At 37.0% G+C, this 14,853-nt stretch overlaps 1 protein-coding gene across 5 annotated transcripts in view; it reads left to right on the top strand.

The window, feature by feature from the left end:
• Window positions 1–14,853, top strand: part of SIPA1L2 (signal induced proliferation associated 1 like 2) — a 127,662-nt gene that overhangs the window by 50,035 nt on the left and 62,774 nt on the right. For all 5 annotated transcript variants that reach the window (XM_054279500.1, XM_054279503.1, XM_054279502.1 and 2 more), the window contains exons 3-5: window positions 4,819–6,527; window positions 12,631–12,764; window positions 14,147–14,335. In XM_054279500.1, coding sequence (XP_054135475.1) covers window positions 5,063–6,527; window positions 12,631–12,764; window positions 14,147–14,335 — 1,788 coding nt within the window. In that variant the 5' untranslated portion in view covers window positions 4,819–5,062. The remainder of the gene's footprint in view (window positions 1–4,818; window positions 6,528–12,630; window positions 12,765–14,146; window positions 14,336–14,853) is intronic.

Below are 14,853 nucleotides of genomic sequence, written 5' to 3'. Positions count from 1 at the left end.
CCAGACATGGCTGTCACTTTGCTTCTGAAAATTGCATAGTTCTTTTAGGAACTATTAAGAATATTAAGGAAATCATTAAGAAATGGATGCTGTTAACAGATATATTAAAGTACATAAATCTAAGAATACTTGCTAACGTAGTCTGTTTAAAAGAAAACCCACAAGTTGGAACTTGAATTTTAAAAGTTTCTTCTACTATTTTGTAATTTTTCAAAAATTATTTACTTTTTTCAATGGTGATCTTAGTTTTGTGACAGATCTTTGTGACAGATCTCGAGACACATTTGTTCAGTGAGTTATCTCTTCTAGAACTTGTGGAAATACAGGCAGCTTAGGAACCATGTTCATTTGTCCCTTGAACTCTTCTTTTTCATTGCACTTGAAAGCATGTGCAGAATTTTCTTGCAAACTTCAGATTCCCATGAAGCGGCAGTTGTGTAGCTGCTGCTCTCCTGTACTGGCCAAATACTGCACCACTCTGTGTTTCTCTGAAGACTGGAAACTAACTGGAGGGAGACACAGAAAATGCTGTGTAGAACCAATTGAATGCAAATTAAATGTCAGGTCTTCAGCTTTTGGCATATTATTACTGCCTGTACTCCAGTTTTATCAAATTGCACTTCCCATTTTTTTTAAGATTAGTAGAGCTTGAGAGTCATGGTGTATAGAATTGTCATCTTGATAAATAGTAGAGATTAATGCTTTCATCCAAATTATGCATTCTTTTTTAGGATGATAGCATTACATAATAATAGGGGCAGATTTCCAAAGTCTTGATCAACAAAATGATCACAGAAAGACTTTTTAAATAATTCATTTCCATCTATCAAGGCTGACATGAGGCAGCGTTACCAAACAACCTCCTTTTGACAGGATAGTCCAATAGCACAGTTCTCATTCATTGCTCTTCTACTGGCACAGGAACATTTGTGGGCACGTATCCAGGTCCCCAGGAAACTTGGAATCGTTCCATGTTAAAGAACTGTAACTGTAGCTAACAAACCAGCTGCTGTATTGAGCTCAGAAGGAAGTCTTTGTAGCTGTGTGGAAGGAACTTAAGTTATTTGCATAACATCCAGCAGTCTTAGTGGGAAGGGTTGGCAGGAGCACAACAGCAGGGTAGGCACCCAGCTTTTCTTTTTTGACCTTATCTGTCACTCATTCCATTCTTCAATGCTAGGGTGAGATGAAAAGAGGGAAGTGAAGAACTTGACCAAAAGAGTTGTACAGGTCTAAAGAGAAGAGTACTCATGATTACATTGACGTCGTTCTTTGTGGAAGTAATAGTTCACTAAATTCAGCAACAAAAGAAAAAAAAAAAAAAGGTTTACAATAAATAGTGTCAACATTAGTGCAGTATTTGCAAGTTGGTAAATTCTTACTGTGGAGAGAGAAAATCCTTAACAACAGATAACATGAGACTATAGTGCCATCCATGAGCATAAGTCAGCTGTCAGCCAGAACATGCTACTGTGCTGAGTTATAGGAATTTACAGAAAAGGTCTGTCATGTTAAAAAACAGGCAGACTTTTTTTTTTTCAATTAGGCCCATTTCAGATTAAGAAAAAAAAATTAACAATATGTCTTAAATATATTGCATCATTTCTTCAAACATTACTTCATTTTTTACAATAAAATATCAACCTTCATTTCCAAAGAGGCATTTCTTTAGTCTTCTGTCACACCAGCTTTGCACTGTAAAGAAAATTAATTCTCTATTAAAGTACTGTCTTTTGCAATGTACCTGTGTTAAAATATTCAGGCCATACTTCATCAAGTATTTAAGCTACCACCACTACCACAGAACAAACAAAAAAAGTCTTGCTTCCCAGTGGCCTTCAGGCTCTGATGCCTTTCACAAATGCAGATGTTTGTGAGGTCAAACATTAAATCACATTGTGGATTTGGATTTAAAATAAGTGAGCTGGTAGTGTCCATCTATAGCTCTTTCCTTCTGCCTCCCACCACCTCATCTCCAGTTTCAACTCAACCTTCATTATACTCCTGGTCCAATTCACTACTTTTGCAAATGCTTATGATTGATAGAGAAATGCTACACTGCAAATGCTTATGATAGGAAAAAGGCTAACACAAGAGAAGAAAAGAATGGACTTTTTGCAAGACAGCCTTTTCTTACCTTATATGTCTTTTTTCCTATTATTCAGAGATTTTTTAAAATTTTAAAATGCATAAACTAATGACTTCTATGAATGGTTTTTATGTAGAAAAGGGCAGGGAGGCTACAAGATATAATTCACCATCATTTCAAAGAAAATTGTATTAACCTTTAATAAGAAGTTAAATATCTTTCCCAGTGTGTGAAATTAAACTTACTGTGTGTTCTCACTCTTCTGTATTCTGGCAGAAATAGAAAAGATGATTCTGGAATAGTTTAGTTTTCCTTCAGAGTTTTTATATAGCAAAGGTTTCTTCCACTTCTATGATGGTAAAAAGAACAGCCTAAGAAGTGATTAAAAAGCTGTCAGCTGTTCATGTTAATTTGCAAGGAACTTTCTTTTATTTTAACTTTGCAGTATTACTTGTGCCCCAAAAATGTTGAGCATATTGACATATCTGAGAGCAGTCCTGCAAAGAACTCTGTGGGTTATTGGTGAAGGAAAAGCTGGACATGACCCAGCAGTGTGTGCTTGCAGCTCAGAAAGCCAAACACATCCTGGGCTGCATCCAAAGCAGCATGGCCAGCAGGTGAGGGAGGGGATTCTGCCCCTCTGCTGTGCTCTGGTGAGAGCCCACCTGGAACCCTGCATCCAGCTCTGGGATACCTGGCACAGGAAGGACATGGACCTGTTGGAGTGAGTCCAGAGGAAGCCATGAAGATGATCAGGGGAGTGGAACATCTCTTGTGAGGAAAGACTGTGAGGGAGTTGGGGTTTTTCAGCCTGGAGAAGAGATGGCTCCAAGGAGGCCTAATTCTGGCCTTCCAATGCCTAAAAAGGGCCTACAAGAGAGCTGGAAAAGGACTTCTACAGGGCATGTAGTGGCTGGATGATGATTAACTGTCTTAAACTGAAAGAGATCAGATATTAGGAAGAAATTCTTCATTATGAGGGTGGTGAGGCACTGCAACAGATCTCCCATCCCTGGAAGTGTTCAAGGCCAGGTTGAATGGGGCTGTGAGCAACCTGGTCTAGTGGAAAGTGTCCCTGTACGTGCCAGGGAGTTGGGACTAGATGATCTTTAAGGTCCCTTGCAACCCAAACCATTCTATGATTCTTTGACCACTATTTTTCTTTTTGTATAGTATTTTCATAAGTCAGTGTTTAAAAATCTTACTTACCACTTCTTTTTTTTCAAGTGCTGTTTCTCTGAATATGTCAGTTGTTTAAGTAATCTTTTGGACTTCTGTAAGGAACCAATTTAATTGTCTTCATTGGCCAGCAAGGAATTTCTATGGAGTGAAAGTAGGCTGCAGAGGTACGTTGTCATTGAAACTGTCAGCAATTTCTACCACTGGTCACATAGAAACCATAGCCATTATGGGAGTGCTGAAAGATAACTTGTGTTTGTTACCTCAATACTGCAGAAGTCTTCTAAAGTTTGCTATATCAAACACAATTTCAGTTGATTTCTGACAAGCAGAAAAAAGTAAGGTGTCACATTTTAATTTATATTATTCCCTTGTCCCTCGTCTCATCCTTCCTCCCCATCCTCCAAGGAATTTTAATAGGAATTAAATATAGGAGAAAAACCACTCATCTTCTGAACTCCTCTTGCTACCTCATCTCATAATTAAAATCAAGGGAGAATTCATATTCCAAGCTAATTTAACCTGACTTCTTTTTAGTCTCTGGTAAATGCATATTGTCCTTATTTTCAGCATCTTAAAAGATTGTTATGTTGGAATTTTTGTTCAAGGAATAAAATCTGAAGAAGTACACAGCATTCTGTCTTGTCTCTGGCTTTAATCTGCTTTTATGCAATGGATTAATGGATGGACTCTGCCTGCATATGAATCTTCACAGCATGAGTCATGGACTATTGAAGAGTATTTTTATATCCTGACAGTTCCAATTTTGTAATCAAATTGGGGCTTATCAATAGAGCTGATATCTTTTCTTATTTACAGAAGAAAAGAGACATGTTCTTTATCACAATAACGGGGTTAATAGTCTGGGTTTCCAACCAGAGGAATATAATATAACAGAAACAACTGTAACTGTTTTACACAGCTAAATAATGGTTTGCACTCCAAAGAAAGGAATGTAAGTAAACCTCCCCTTTGGGAAGAGAGAAGGGGAAGGAAACGAAATACATTAATTCACTGACTTAATCATAGTGGTACAATTACTTATCTTTAAATTTTCTTTTAAATGGGGCAAAACATGTCTCTCTTTATAAGGTCCTATCTGCTCCATGTATTTTACTTATGTTTTCTACCAGTCTTGCTCCATCACTCCTGTGTGCATTAACCATTTTCAGGAAAGTTTGGAAAAGAGCATCTTGGATGTTGTGTAAACAAACCTCAGTGATCAGATGAAGAGTAGGCATCTGAGTTGCTGTCAGCATTGCAGGGAATGCAGAGAGAATTGTCTGCGACTGTTCTGCTTGTACATGTACTGGAGAGCCCATGGGAGATGCAGGTTCAAGCTGCTCACATCCTGTGGAATTGTGTGAAAAACTTGGAATTACTACATTTACTGGGTTTTAAGGAGTCCAAGGATAGAAAATAATACAAAGCAAGTCACTTTAGGTCCATCCAGTTTCATGGGGTGTTATGAGTCTACAAGAAACAGTGAAAACTTACTGTTATTGAGTATAAACATTTTAACACTTTTTTTTCCTTTTCCTTATGAACAGATTTAAGAAATTTTTCTGGACTAATACTGAACTGAATGCATCTGAACTGAAGGAAATGTTTTCAGATTGCTCTCCTGATAGAAATTGTACAAAAATGGTACACTGAGGTTCCTGCCTGCACCTGTGGGAAGACTGTAACAGTATTTTTATATCACAGTTTATTGGCCCATAAAAGACGATATGTAATAACAAATGTAACAGTAAATTTATGCAATAGTAGTGGTTCCCCTCCCACTGACTGGACATGAGCGATCAAAGGTCTTTGCAAGAAGATAAGCACAAGGTTAGCAGAACTTCCTCCAAGTTCAGGGAGTCTTCAAGAAGCATGCAATCTGACGATTATTTCGCTAGGAAACTTAAAGCCTTGAACGGTAGCATGGGTCCTCCTGTTCCTTCAAATGCCTCTAGCAAAGCTGAAAATAATCAAACAAATGGTACACCAGCCGTGCCTAAAATGGGTGTTCGAGCAAGGGTATCTGAATGGCCTCCCAAAAAGGATTGTTCTAAGGAGCTGAGTAAAGCTGCTTGGGAAAACAGACCTCCAGCCAGTTATGAAGGTGTTGGCTCCGTACTTCCAAATGGACAAAACGACCAAAGTGATGAACAGCAAGAAGAGCTAGAACTGGAATTTACAGAGGGAAAATATTCAATTGGAGATCTTTTTGTTCATTCACCTCAAAGGGGTCTTCATCCCATAAGGCAAAGGAGCAACAGTGATGTGACAATAAGTGATATTGATGCTGAAGATGTGTTAGACCAAAATGCTGTTAACCCAAATACTGGAGCAGCTCTTCACAGAGAATATGGCAGTACTTCTTCAATTGATAGACAAGGCTTGTCTGGAGAAAATTTTTTTGCAATGCTGAGAGGATACAGAGTGGAAAATTTTGAACATAAAACCCTTGCTCCTTTTGGATTTTCTGAGTTTTTCCACTGTGATCCTACAGTTTCTCCAAGTCTACATGCTGCTGCACAGATTTCCAGGGGAGAATTTGTCAGGATTTCTGGGTTGGATTATATGGATAGTGCCCTACTTATTGGTCGAGACAGGGAGAAATCTTTCAAGAGGAGACTTAAATCAGAAGCAGTTGAAACATCTCTGTTTAGAAAATTGCGAACAGTTAAAAGCGAGCATGAAACTTTTAAGTTTTCATCAGACCTGGATGATAGACTTGACAGAAATGTTCGTTCTTGGAACTGTCAGAAATGTTTTGCACATTATGATGTTCAGAGCGTTTTGTTTAACATAAATGAAGCAATGGCTACCAGAGTAAATGTAGGAAAAAGAAAAAATATCACCACTGGGGCCTCAGCTGCGTCACAGACTCAGATGCCAGCAGGCCAGACTGGAAACTGTGAATCTCCTTTGGGAAGCAAAGAGGACCTCAATTCAAAAGAGAATTTAGATGCTGATGAGGGCGATGGGAAAAGCAATGATTTAGTATTGAGTTGCCCTTACTTCAGGAATGAAACTGGTGGGGAAGGAGATAGACGGATCGCACTTTCTAGGGCAAATTCAGCATCTTTTTCTTCAGGTGAAAGTTGTTCTTTTGAGTCCTCTCTGAGTTCCCATTGCACAAATGCTGGTGTTTCAGTACTGGAAGTACCAAGGGAAAACCAGTCCATTCACAGAGAGAAAGTGAAGCGTTACATCATAGAACACATTGATCTTGGAGCATATTATTACCGCAAGTTCTTCCATGGAAAAGGTAAATTTTTCTAATGCAACTGTTCTGACGTATCCATGCATCAGGTTTAAGTTGTTTATTAAAGATTATAGTTTGTTTTCCTTCTTCTTTATGGAGAGACCTAGGTATTCCAGAGAATCTTGAAAGTCTTTATTGAAATCAAGCCTGTTATTTTTGCTCTCTCAGGGCAAAGCAGTGGGTTATGTATGGTTGTGCAATAACTGTGTGAGTTCATGAAGTGATTTACTGAATTGTCATATAAAATAGCATGTAAGTTAACTTCTCCAACCCAAACTTTCTTAATAAGCAGGAGGAAAAGATGTCATTTATATCCAGTAAATGCACTGGAAAAACTGATACTCAGAGTGGAAATAATTATTTCCTAAAAGATGACTCCATAAGAGAAAGTTTTATTATTGAGGCTTCTGACTCTCTTCTAGATTCAACTGTCTTCAAGTGTGTCTTGAGGCCTTTCTTATTGTATGCACATTTACATACTTCTTAAATAGAGACCTTCTGATGTTTAGTTTTTCAGCATAAAGAAGGATGTCTTATGCCTTTCTCCTAGCCTTATAGCCCTTTCTTCTAGGATGTGTTCAGTCTGCAAACTGCCAGGATACTCTTGTCAGCATAGTAATTATCTTGGCTTTAACCGTTATTCAGATAAACTGTTTCTACTTTGTGATCAACTTTGTGATCAAATCCCTGGTTCTGTGGGAGAACTCCAAAATACCTCTGTCCTTCCTGTATTATGAATTACAGCTAGATCTTCTTGCTTTTACTAAAAGAAAAAGTCTGCTTCTTTTTTTAAAGAACTGTTACAGCTCAATTCTTGTTCTTGAAATCACACTTCCTCTGCTTTCTAACTATATTTGAACATCAGGAAATAAGCACGGTGCTGCTGCTCCTTCCTCCTGTAACCCTTTAAAAGGGACTCAAAAGAGGATCCAGTACAGTGCTGGTCACAATACAATAGAAACTGAGAATATATTAGCTGTAAAAAAACTGCTTAAAAGGCAAGGAAGAGAAGAATCTGGATCTGTGATGGAAGAGGAAAAAAAAGACCCACAACTAAGCAAGGAATGGGCAGTAAATTCACAGGTTCAAAATGAATTCCAAGCTAGACAGGTTGTAAGTGATATAAAAAGTGTTGGGGGAGTCAGAGTGCAAGACAATGAAGTGGAGCTTTTGACAAAAGGGTGGCACATTTTTTGAGGGGCAGAGAGAAGAAAAGATTGGCATTCACAAAAATGGAAGGAAGACTGTCAGTAGACAAAGGTGGTGGCAGGATGGGCAGGGGGAGACAAGAATTAAGCCAGATGAAAGAGGATTTGTTTGTGAAGTGCTTTTATCTTGGATGAGTTACAAGTGCTGAAGTGCGGAACACTTCTGTGAAGAAAAATCTTGTCAGAGAAATTATAAAAAGAAAATGCAGATGCATACTCAAAGCCACTTTACATACTATATTATGAACAAACCTAATGACCTTTCTGGAAAATTGATGTGCATGTAATTAGTTTTTATTAACTTCTGTTCTGAAATAGTATCAGAGTTTCTCAGAATTTTGTCCCACATAGTGTAAGACTCAGAAACTTGAATTGTTACTAATTGTTCTCTAGGCAGAGTTCTTCAAAAGTAAATATGGTATGACTCATTTAATATCCAGCAATGAATTGTTACCTTCTCACCTTTACAATGATATGAAAGCCATGGCCTGTTCTGCATTATCTTTTTATCGAGCAGTAACAGAGGCTAAATGAGAGAAATCTGTATTGAATGGCTTTTATAATGCAATAAGTCAGGGCAAACAAGCTGATGAAACTAAAATCTTAATTTTTAATATCTGCTCTATTAAGGGATCAAGCACATAGGGAATCATCTCATTAATTCTAATTGAATACAGTTCTCACCTAAGCAAAAGTTAGTGTGGACAGAGGAAAACTTAGTGTGGACAGAGGAAATAATCCAGACATTTTGCACTGGGCACCAAGATGTCTTGCTGCTGGCCTGACCTTATATATTGAAAAGAAAAATTGACATTTATGTTCATACTGGGTCTGTGTGATGCTCTTCCATGACAGTGAGCTCTCCTAGCTGATTTTTAGATTTTGTTGCGCACTTTAATTTTGTGAAAATCATTGTGGTAGGATGAAACAACAATTGAGCGAACAATAGTTACTTTTACATACTATCACTGATTTCTGTTGCCTTTAGGAAAATATATATGAAAAAGAAATTACTTTCTGAACATTTCATTTTGTTCACAGTTTTATAGTTGGCACTTGTCATCATACTAGTTTTATTTCTGTTTTAAGATGCATGGAAGAAACACCCTGGCATGTGTAGCACTAATTATTCCATTCCCTTTCAAGAAATGTGAGATTTGGGATTCAGTGCTTTCTGAAATGAGTTGTAGTTTTATACTGCATATTTATAAGCTTTGTAACTATTGTTAAAATCAAATCCATTGCAACTGATATAAAATATGTTATATTTATTCAATATATTGTCTCAGTTTTCAGTTGAGAATTGCAAAAGCTAGAATATATTTTTTATCTCATTATTTTGATTTTCATTGATTTGTCCGTTTCCCCTCGCACAATTATCCTCATAATTCCTTGAGACTTGTTTATTATTACCATGCTTTTTATTTGAGGGATGCTTGCAACCATTTAATGTTAATCTGCTGATATGGGATTGAAAAAATGTCCTAAAAGAAATGTACAGGCTTAGCAAGGTATTGATATTAACTCAGTTTTGTACAACTAAGACTTTTGTGTTATGGAAAAATTGACAACTATTCCTCTAAATGAAAAAGTAAAATATGACAAATATTTAAGCATTTCTCTAGATATCAGCTAGAAAATAGCACTTATTTTCTTCTTTTCTCCCCTACTGATTCTTTTAAACCAACATAAACACATTTAAATGAGTTTAATGAGTTTTTACTTTTTGAAATTAAAAAAAAGATGTCTTGAATTGAAAATGTTTTCCCCAAATCCCAGTATATCAGTAGCCATGCTATTCAATTTAATTCAGCTTCCTTACTTTTCTTTTCTGGTTTATCTGTTTTATTTTTAATGAACATAAATAGTGTGTTTGGGTTTGTGTCTTTCATGTTGTACAAGAAATTTGTAGGTATCTGCACACACTTGTATTTTTTTGCTCAGTAATACTGCAGCCAAGAAATCTAGCAACTGCGTGCAATAATTTTCTAGATTTACATCAGAATGGAAAGCTCTAGACTTCTAACTGAGGAGTTTACCTTATGTCAAAGCCTGAATTTCGCAGCTGTGGGGAGCTTTTATATTATTGGAAATGTTTGATGTCTGAACTTCTCTCTCTCCCTTTCTTTGTGTTCTCTGTAAAGTCCTGTTCCATTTAATAAAATTGCCCATTTAGACTCAAAGTTTTAATTTAACACTGGGAAGTCCATAAGGTGTACATTATTTATCCATGCAGATAGAATTCTCAGACTGGGAAAGGAATGTAGTTGGAGAGCAGGGGGAGATATTTTAATGCCCGCACCTCTTTGATTCCAGGTGTTCCTTCCAAAAAAAGTTGTAATGTGCTGATGCTCATTTTCCTTCCACTAGGAGATGGACTGGAACCACCTACATACATCATAGATAGATTTTTGAAAGACTACTAGAAACTTAATTTAAACTTGATTTGAGAAATAAGACTGTCCTTTATGTAGAGATTATTTCATTCTTTTGCATTAATTCCAAGATATGGATAACTTCTTCTTATTGAAAGACATTTTGGAAAAAACTTCATTTCACATTTCTATAAATACGTTACTTTAAAAAAAGTATAAACTAGTTCAAAAATGCTACCAAAAATTTTTTTTTAAATCCAGACAATCTTTAAGGAGAAATTAGTAAATTAATTGTTATCTAAAATATGGGATTATAGTATAAATTGGATTGGAAGACATTTCTGCAGGCCATCTAGTCTAATTCCCTCTTTAAAGTTCCCTTTAAATGCAGGTTCTGAATAAGTTGCTCAAAACCTATTTCCCTTTAGCTGTGGCTTTAGGTTTTTTACAATATCTGAGGATGGAGACTTCACAATCTCTCTTAGAGACCTGTTTGTGTTGGATTCCCCCACTCAGAGGTTGCATGTTGTGATGGTTGCATCTTGTTCTTTAACTTGGTACCTTCTAGAAGAGTCTGTTTCTCCTTTCTCTACAACCTCCCTGTAGCTTGTGGGATCCAGCAGTTATTTCCGCTGTTAATCTGTTCTTCTTCAGCTCCACAAGCCCTTTTCTTTTAGCCTTTCCTCATCTGTTGTATTCTCCAGCCCTCTAATTGTCTTCATAGTTGTCTGTTGGCCGGGCCCACTCTGTCCAAAACTGGACGCTGCTTCTCATGTGCCCTCAAAAGTGCCAAACAGAAAGGCACAATGTTCTCCTGAGCTGCTGCAGGGCTCTTGCCCAGAGTGTGGTTGCCCTCCATCTCTGCTGGGAGGTCCTGCTGGCTGCTGCAGCCTGTGCTCACAGTCCTCTTCCACAGAGGCTCCTGAGGCAGGGGGCTCCCAGCCTGTTGTATGAGCTTGTTCTGTTCTACATGCATTTCTGTGTTGGTCTTCATAAGGCCTTTTCAGTCAGTTTTCTTGGATTGTCAAAATGAGAGCTTGTTTTAAACTGTGAGGTTGAAAACTTCAAGTGGTTTAAGAGTTGCTTCACATGCAGCTCAGCTGTCACAGCTCAGCAGTAGCTGCCTCCAGGGGAAGAGGAGAGTGGGAAGTGAAGCACAGACACCCTACAGCTGCAGGATTCGTGTGGCTTTGCCCTTACCTGCTTTTGTTAGAACTGCAAGGATTATGCATTTCCATGTCTATGCTGTGCACATATTCCTGATATGTTAAAAGCCTGCTGGTTATTCCCCTTCATCTGTTGCACCCATCTGCAGTCCTAACCCCCAATACATGAACTCTTATTTTAGAGTTGGTCATGGACAGCACCTTGTTGAGGATGAACTCCATCCCATCATTTAGATAATGTAAAACTCTATTAAACAATAACACCTCCACCATCAAATTCTGATAAACATTTTAGTAACTGGCCACTAATGGCAATTTGTATTACTGACCACAGTCCTTTAAGGTTAACTGTCCAGCTGTTTCTGCCCAGCTTATAATTTGCATGTCCAGACCATGTCTTTCCAATTTAGCTACACAGATATACTGTGGGAGACTGTGTGAAAAGCATTGCTAAAGCACAAGTGGGTGACATTCATTGCTCCTTCCTCATCCATAAAGCCAGTCACATCACTGCAGAATACAACTGCATTGGTCATGCATGATTTGCATTCTTTAAATCTATGCAGGCTGTTTCCAAGTATCTTTTTGTCCTTCATGTGCCTGGAAATGTCTTCCCTGAGAATTTGTTCCTTAATCTCCCTGGGAACTAAAATTTGCCATGGCTGTTCTATGGCTTCCCAGACCCTCTTGCCCTTTTTTACAGGTGACTGTAGCTACTCACTATGACCTTTCAAAGGTGTTAAGAAGGAGCCTCAGCACAGGTCCTGATTGGTCACATGGAGTTGAGTGTGTCTGTTCTCTTTAAATGGTCTCTAATGTAATCTTTCTCTTCAGCTCACAGTGCTTTACTCTCCCAGACTGGACCAATTGCCTCAAGGATGAATTTAACTATTCATCAAACACTTAAGAGTTACTAGACTCAGTTTTCCCTTGTTGAGACTGAGTTGCTGCTTGGAATGTAAAGTTGTAAATAAGAATAAGAATAAATCTTATTTGTTTGAAGACTCCTAGCTTTTATTCAAGATTATATGTAGATATAGTTTCTCCAAACTAGTTTCCTATAGCATGAAACAAAAATATTAATTTTGCAGTAAAAAAGGGGAAAAAATATTTTGTAATAGCAGCAGTTGCAGTAATTTATGTGATATGAGTGACCATTTTGCTCATCAAACTTAGCATTTGTGATTTATGGACTTATTGTACAGTTCAGAAGATCACCAGCTGGTGTATTCACAGACCTCATGGTTCAATTAAAAATGATCTCTTTTTCTTGCTGCAGAAATGTTTTTGGGATTTGATGAAAATTTTCTAGGGGATTCATACTTTACTCTTATCTCTTCATTCATTCCTGTAAAAGAGCATCAGAACTACTTTGGAATAGATGAAAATCTTGGACCTGTAGCAGTCAGCATCCGGAGGGAAAAGGTTGAAGATGCTAAGGAGAAAGAAGGATCTCAGTTCAACTATCGTATAGTTTTCAGGACAAGTGAGGTAATGTTCATTCCATAATTCTGCAAAGCAATGGAAAAGTTGACTTAGAGCTTGGGATACTAGGTTTTTTTTGTCTGGGAGTACATGACTAACTTCGAAAGTAAATCTCTTAGTGGGAAAGATTCCTGTACCATTAGTAAATGTAGTTGCTCCTGAGCAAAGTTTTCCTTTTCTGTACCACATAAATTTTTTGTCTTTTTGGCTGAGCACCCAAAAAGGAGGTAAGTTGGCTGAAGAGAACTGCAAGGTGCAAGCAAGGGAACAGATGTTAACACAGCTAAAGTTAAGTGTGGATCAGGCTGCTTGATGTTATGTTTCTAATGATGGAAATGAAAGATTAAGAAATGTAGGGATAAAGGGAGCTGTAAAATAGGAAAACTAGTATAATGACTTATTTGTACCTTTTCATTTTGTTTAAAAATACTTTCTTAGAAGCGTTTTTGTGACATGTTTCTATGTACTTCTATATGGATGATTTGCAGAAGTAATATTAATATATTTATAAAATAATGGTCTAATTTGAAGAAGAATTTGCTTGTGGTTGTTGTGTGCGAAGTCTCATAACTTCAATTTCAAGCAATTTAATATCTCTTGGTAAAAAATTTCTTTATCACAGCAACTACCTTAGATTTGTATGAAAACATACAATGGTATTATTGTAGCAAACATATGTAAATTTTTTGGAATCCTTAGAACTACTGATTTTCATTTTGCCTGCGATATAGAGAAGTGTTAGCCAGACCTCCTGATATTACTGGGCTCTTGTGCTTTTGCAAACAGATGTAAAAACAGATATAGATGTAGATATAATTTTTGTTTACAGTTTAGGTTTGTTTTTTTTTATAGCCAAAAATGGGGTGTCCATGTATCTTTATGTGGAAAGGTGGTCCAGGTGACCTAGTTCTAAGAAATTACTCTTTTTTTGTCACATCCAATGAAGATAGAACAGCATAGATAAAATAATAGGTGAATGGTTTAAGTAAAGTTGTGATTGGCTGTAGCTTAGCTCACGTGTCCAGCCTCACACTTGATGACTGTGTTTGCTAGGCTAGTAAGGCAGAGTTAACTGGTTTTAGTTTACTGGTGTCTTTAATACTTTCCCCTCCCCCAGAAAGGGAATATTCTTAGCAGTTGTAATGAATTGTTAACATGCTTCATTAATTTCTTTAAGAAAAATTGTATTTGTCACTTAGAAATTGAAAGCTTATCTGCTCTTTAAAGTTATTTAATAATATTTTTACTGGCTAAAAAAATAAATTAAAATGAGGATATTTTTCTTTCCATTTCTTTTTCCCATGCTTTTGCTAAACCTTGAAGTTTTTATCTCTAGGGTTTAGAGTATTATAGCTAAAAATGTTTTGTTTGTTGTACCTTTACTGCAGCTTACTACACTTAGAGGAGCAATTTTAGAAGATGCTATACCATCCACTGCTCGTCATGGCACGGCAAGAGGTCTGCCTCTCAAAGAGGTGCTGGAGTATGTAATACCAGAGCTGAGCATCCAGTGCCTGAGACAGGCTTCCAGCTCACCCAAAGTACCTGAGCAGCTGCTTAAACTGGATGAACAAGGGGTATGTAGCACATGGCCTTCCTTTTAAAGACTGTTCCTTAGATAAATAGAAAAAAAAAATTAAATATTTTGCAGAGAATGCTAATTAACATGGATCTGTAATGCAAACCATTCCATTTCTTGGTTTTAGAGAAACTTGCCTATTTTTCGCTGACAAAATGAAGTTTGCTTTTCTAAGCAAATAGTTCTTAAAATACATTTCAGCTGAAGGAAATAAATATTGGTCTATGGAGATTGTCTTTCAATGGCTGAGTGAAAGGTTGTTAAGTTTTAACATCAGTAAGAAGGGATTTTCACAATCTGTATTTGCACTTAAATATGAAAATACGTCTAACACATGAATGCACATGAAAATACATCTAACACTAGTAGTATTTTGTGTGGGTAAGGAGGCAAAGCATGTTGTGTCTTAAGTCTCTGCATCTAAAATTTATGGTTATTTTTTACAATACGATTTTATAATATGTATTTGTATTTTATGAATTTGCTGTATTCTAACTAGGATAGAATACTTCTATA

This window comes from Melozone crissalis, unplaced genomic scaffold (genome assembly GCF_028551555.1).
Source record: "Melozone crissalis strain CALT ecotype California unplaced genomic scaffold, PUWL_Pcris_2 ptg000027l_1, whole genome shotgun sequence".
Lineage (NCBI taxonomy): Eukaryota > Metazoa > Chordata > Aves > Passeriformes > Passerellidae > Melozone > Melozone crissalis.
The sequence above is the reverse complement of the archived record's forward strand: the minus strand, read 5'-3'. Positions and strand labels throughout refer to the sequence as shown.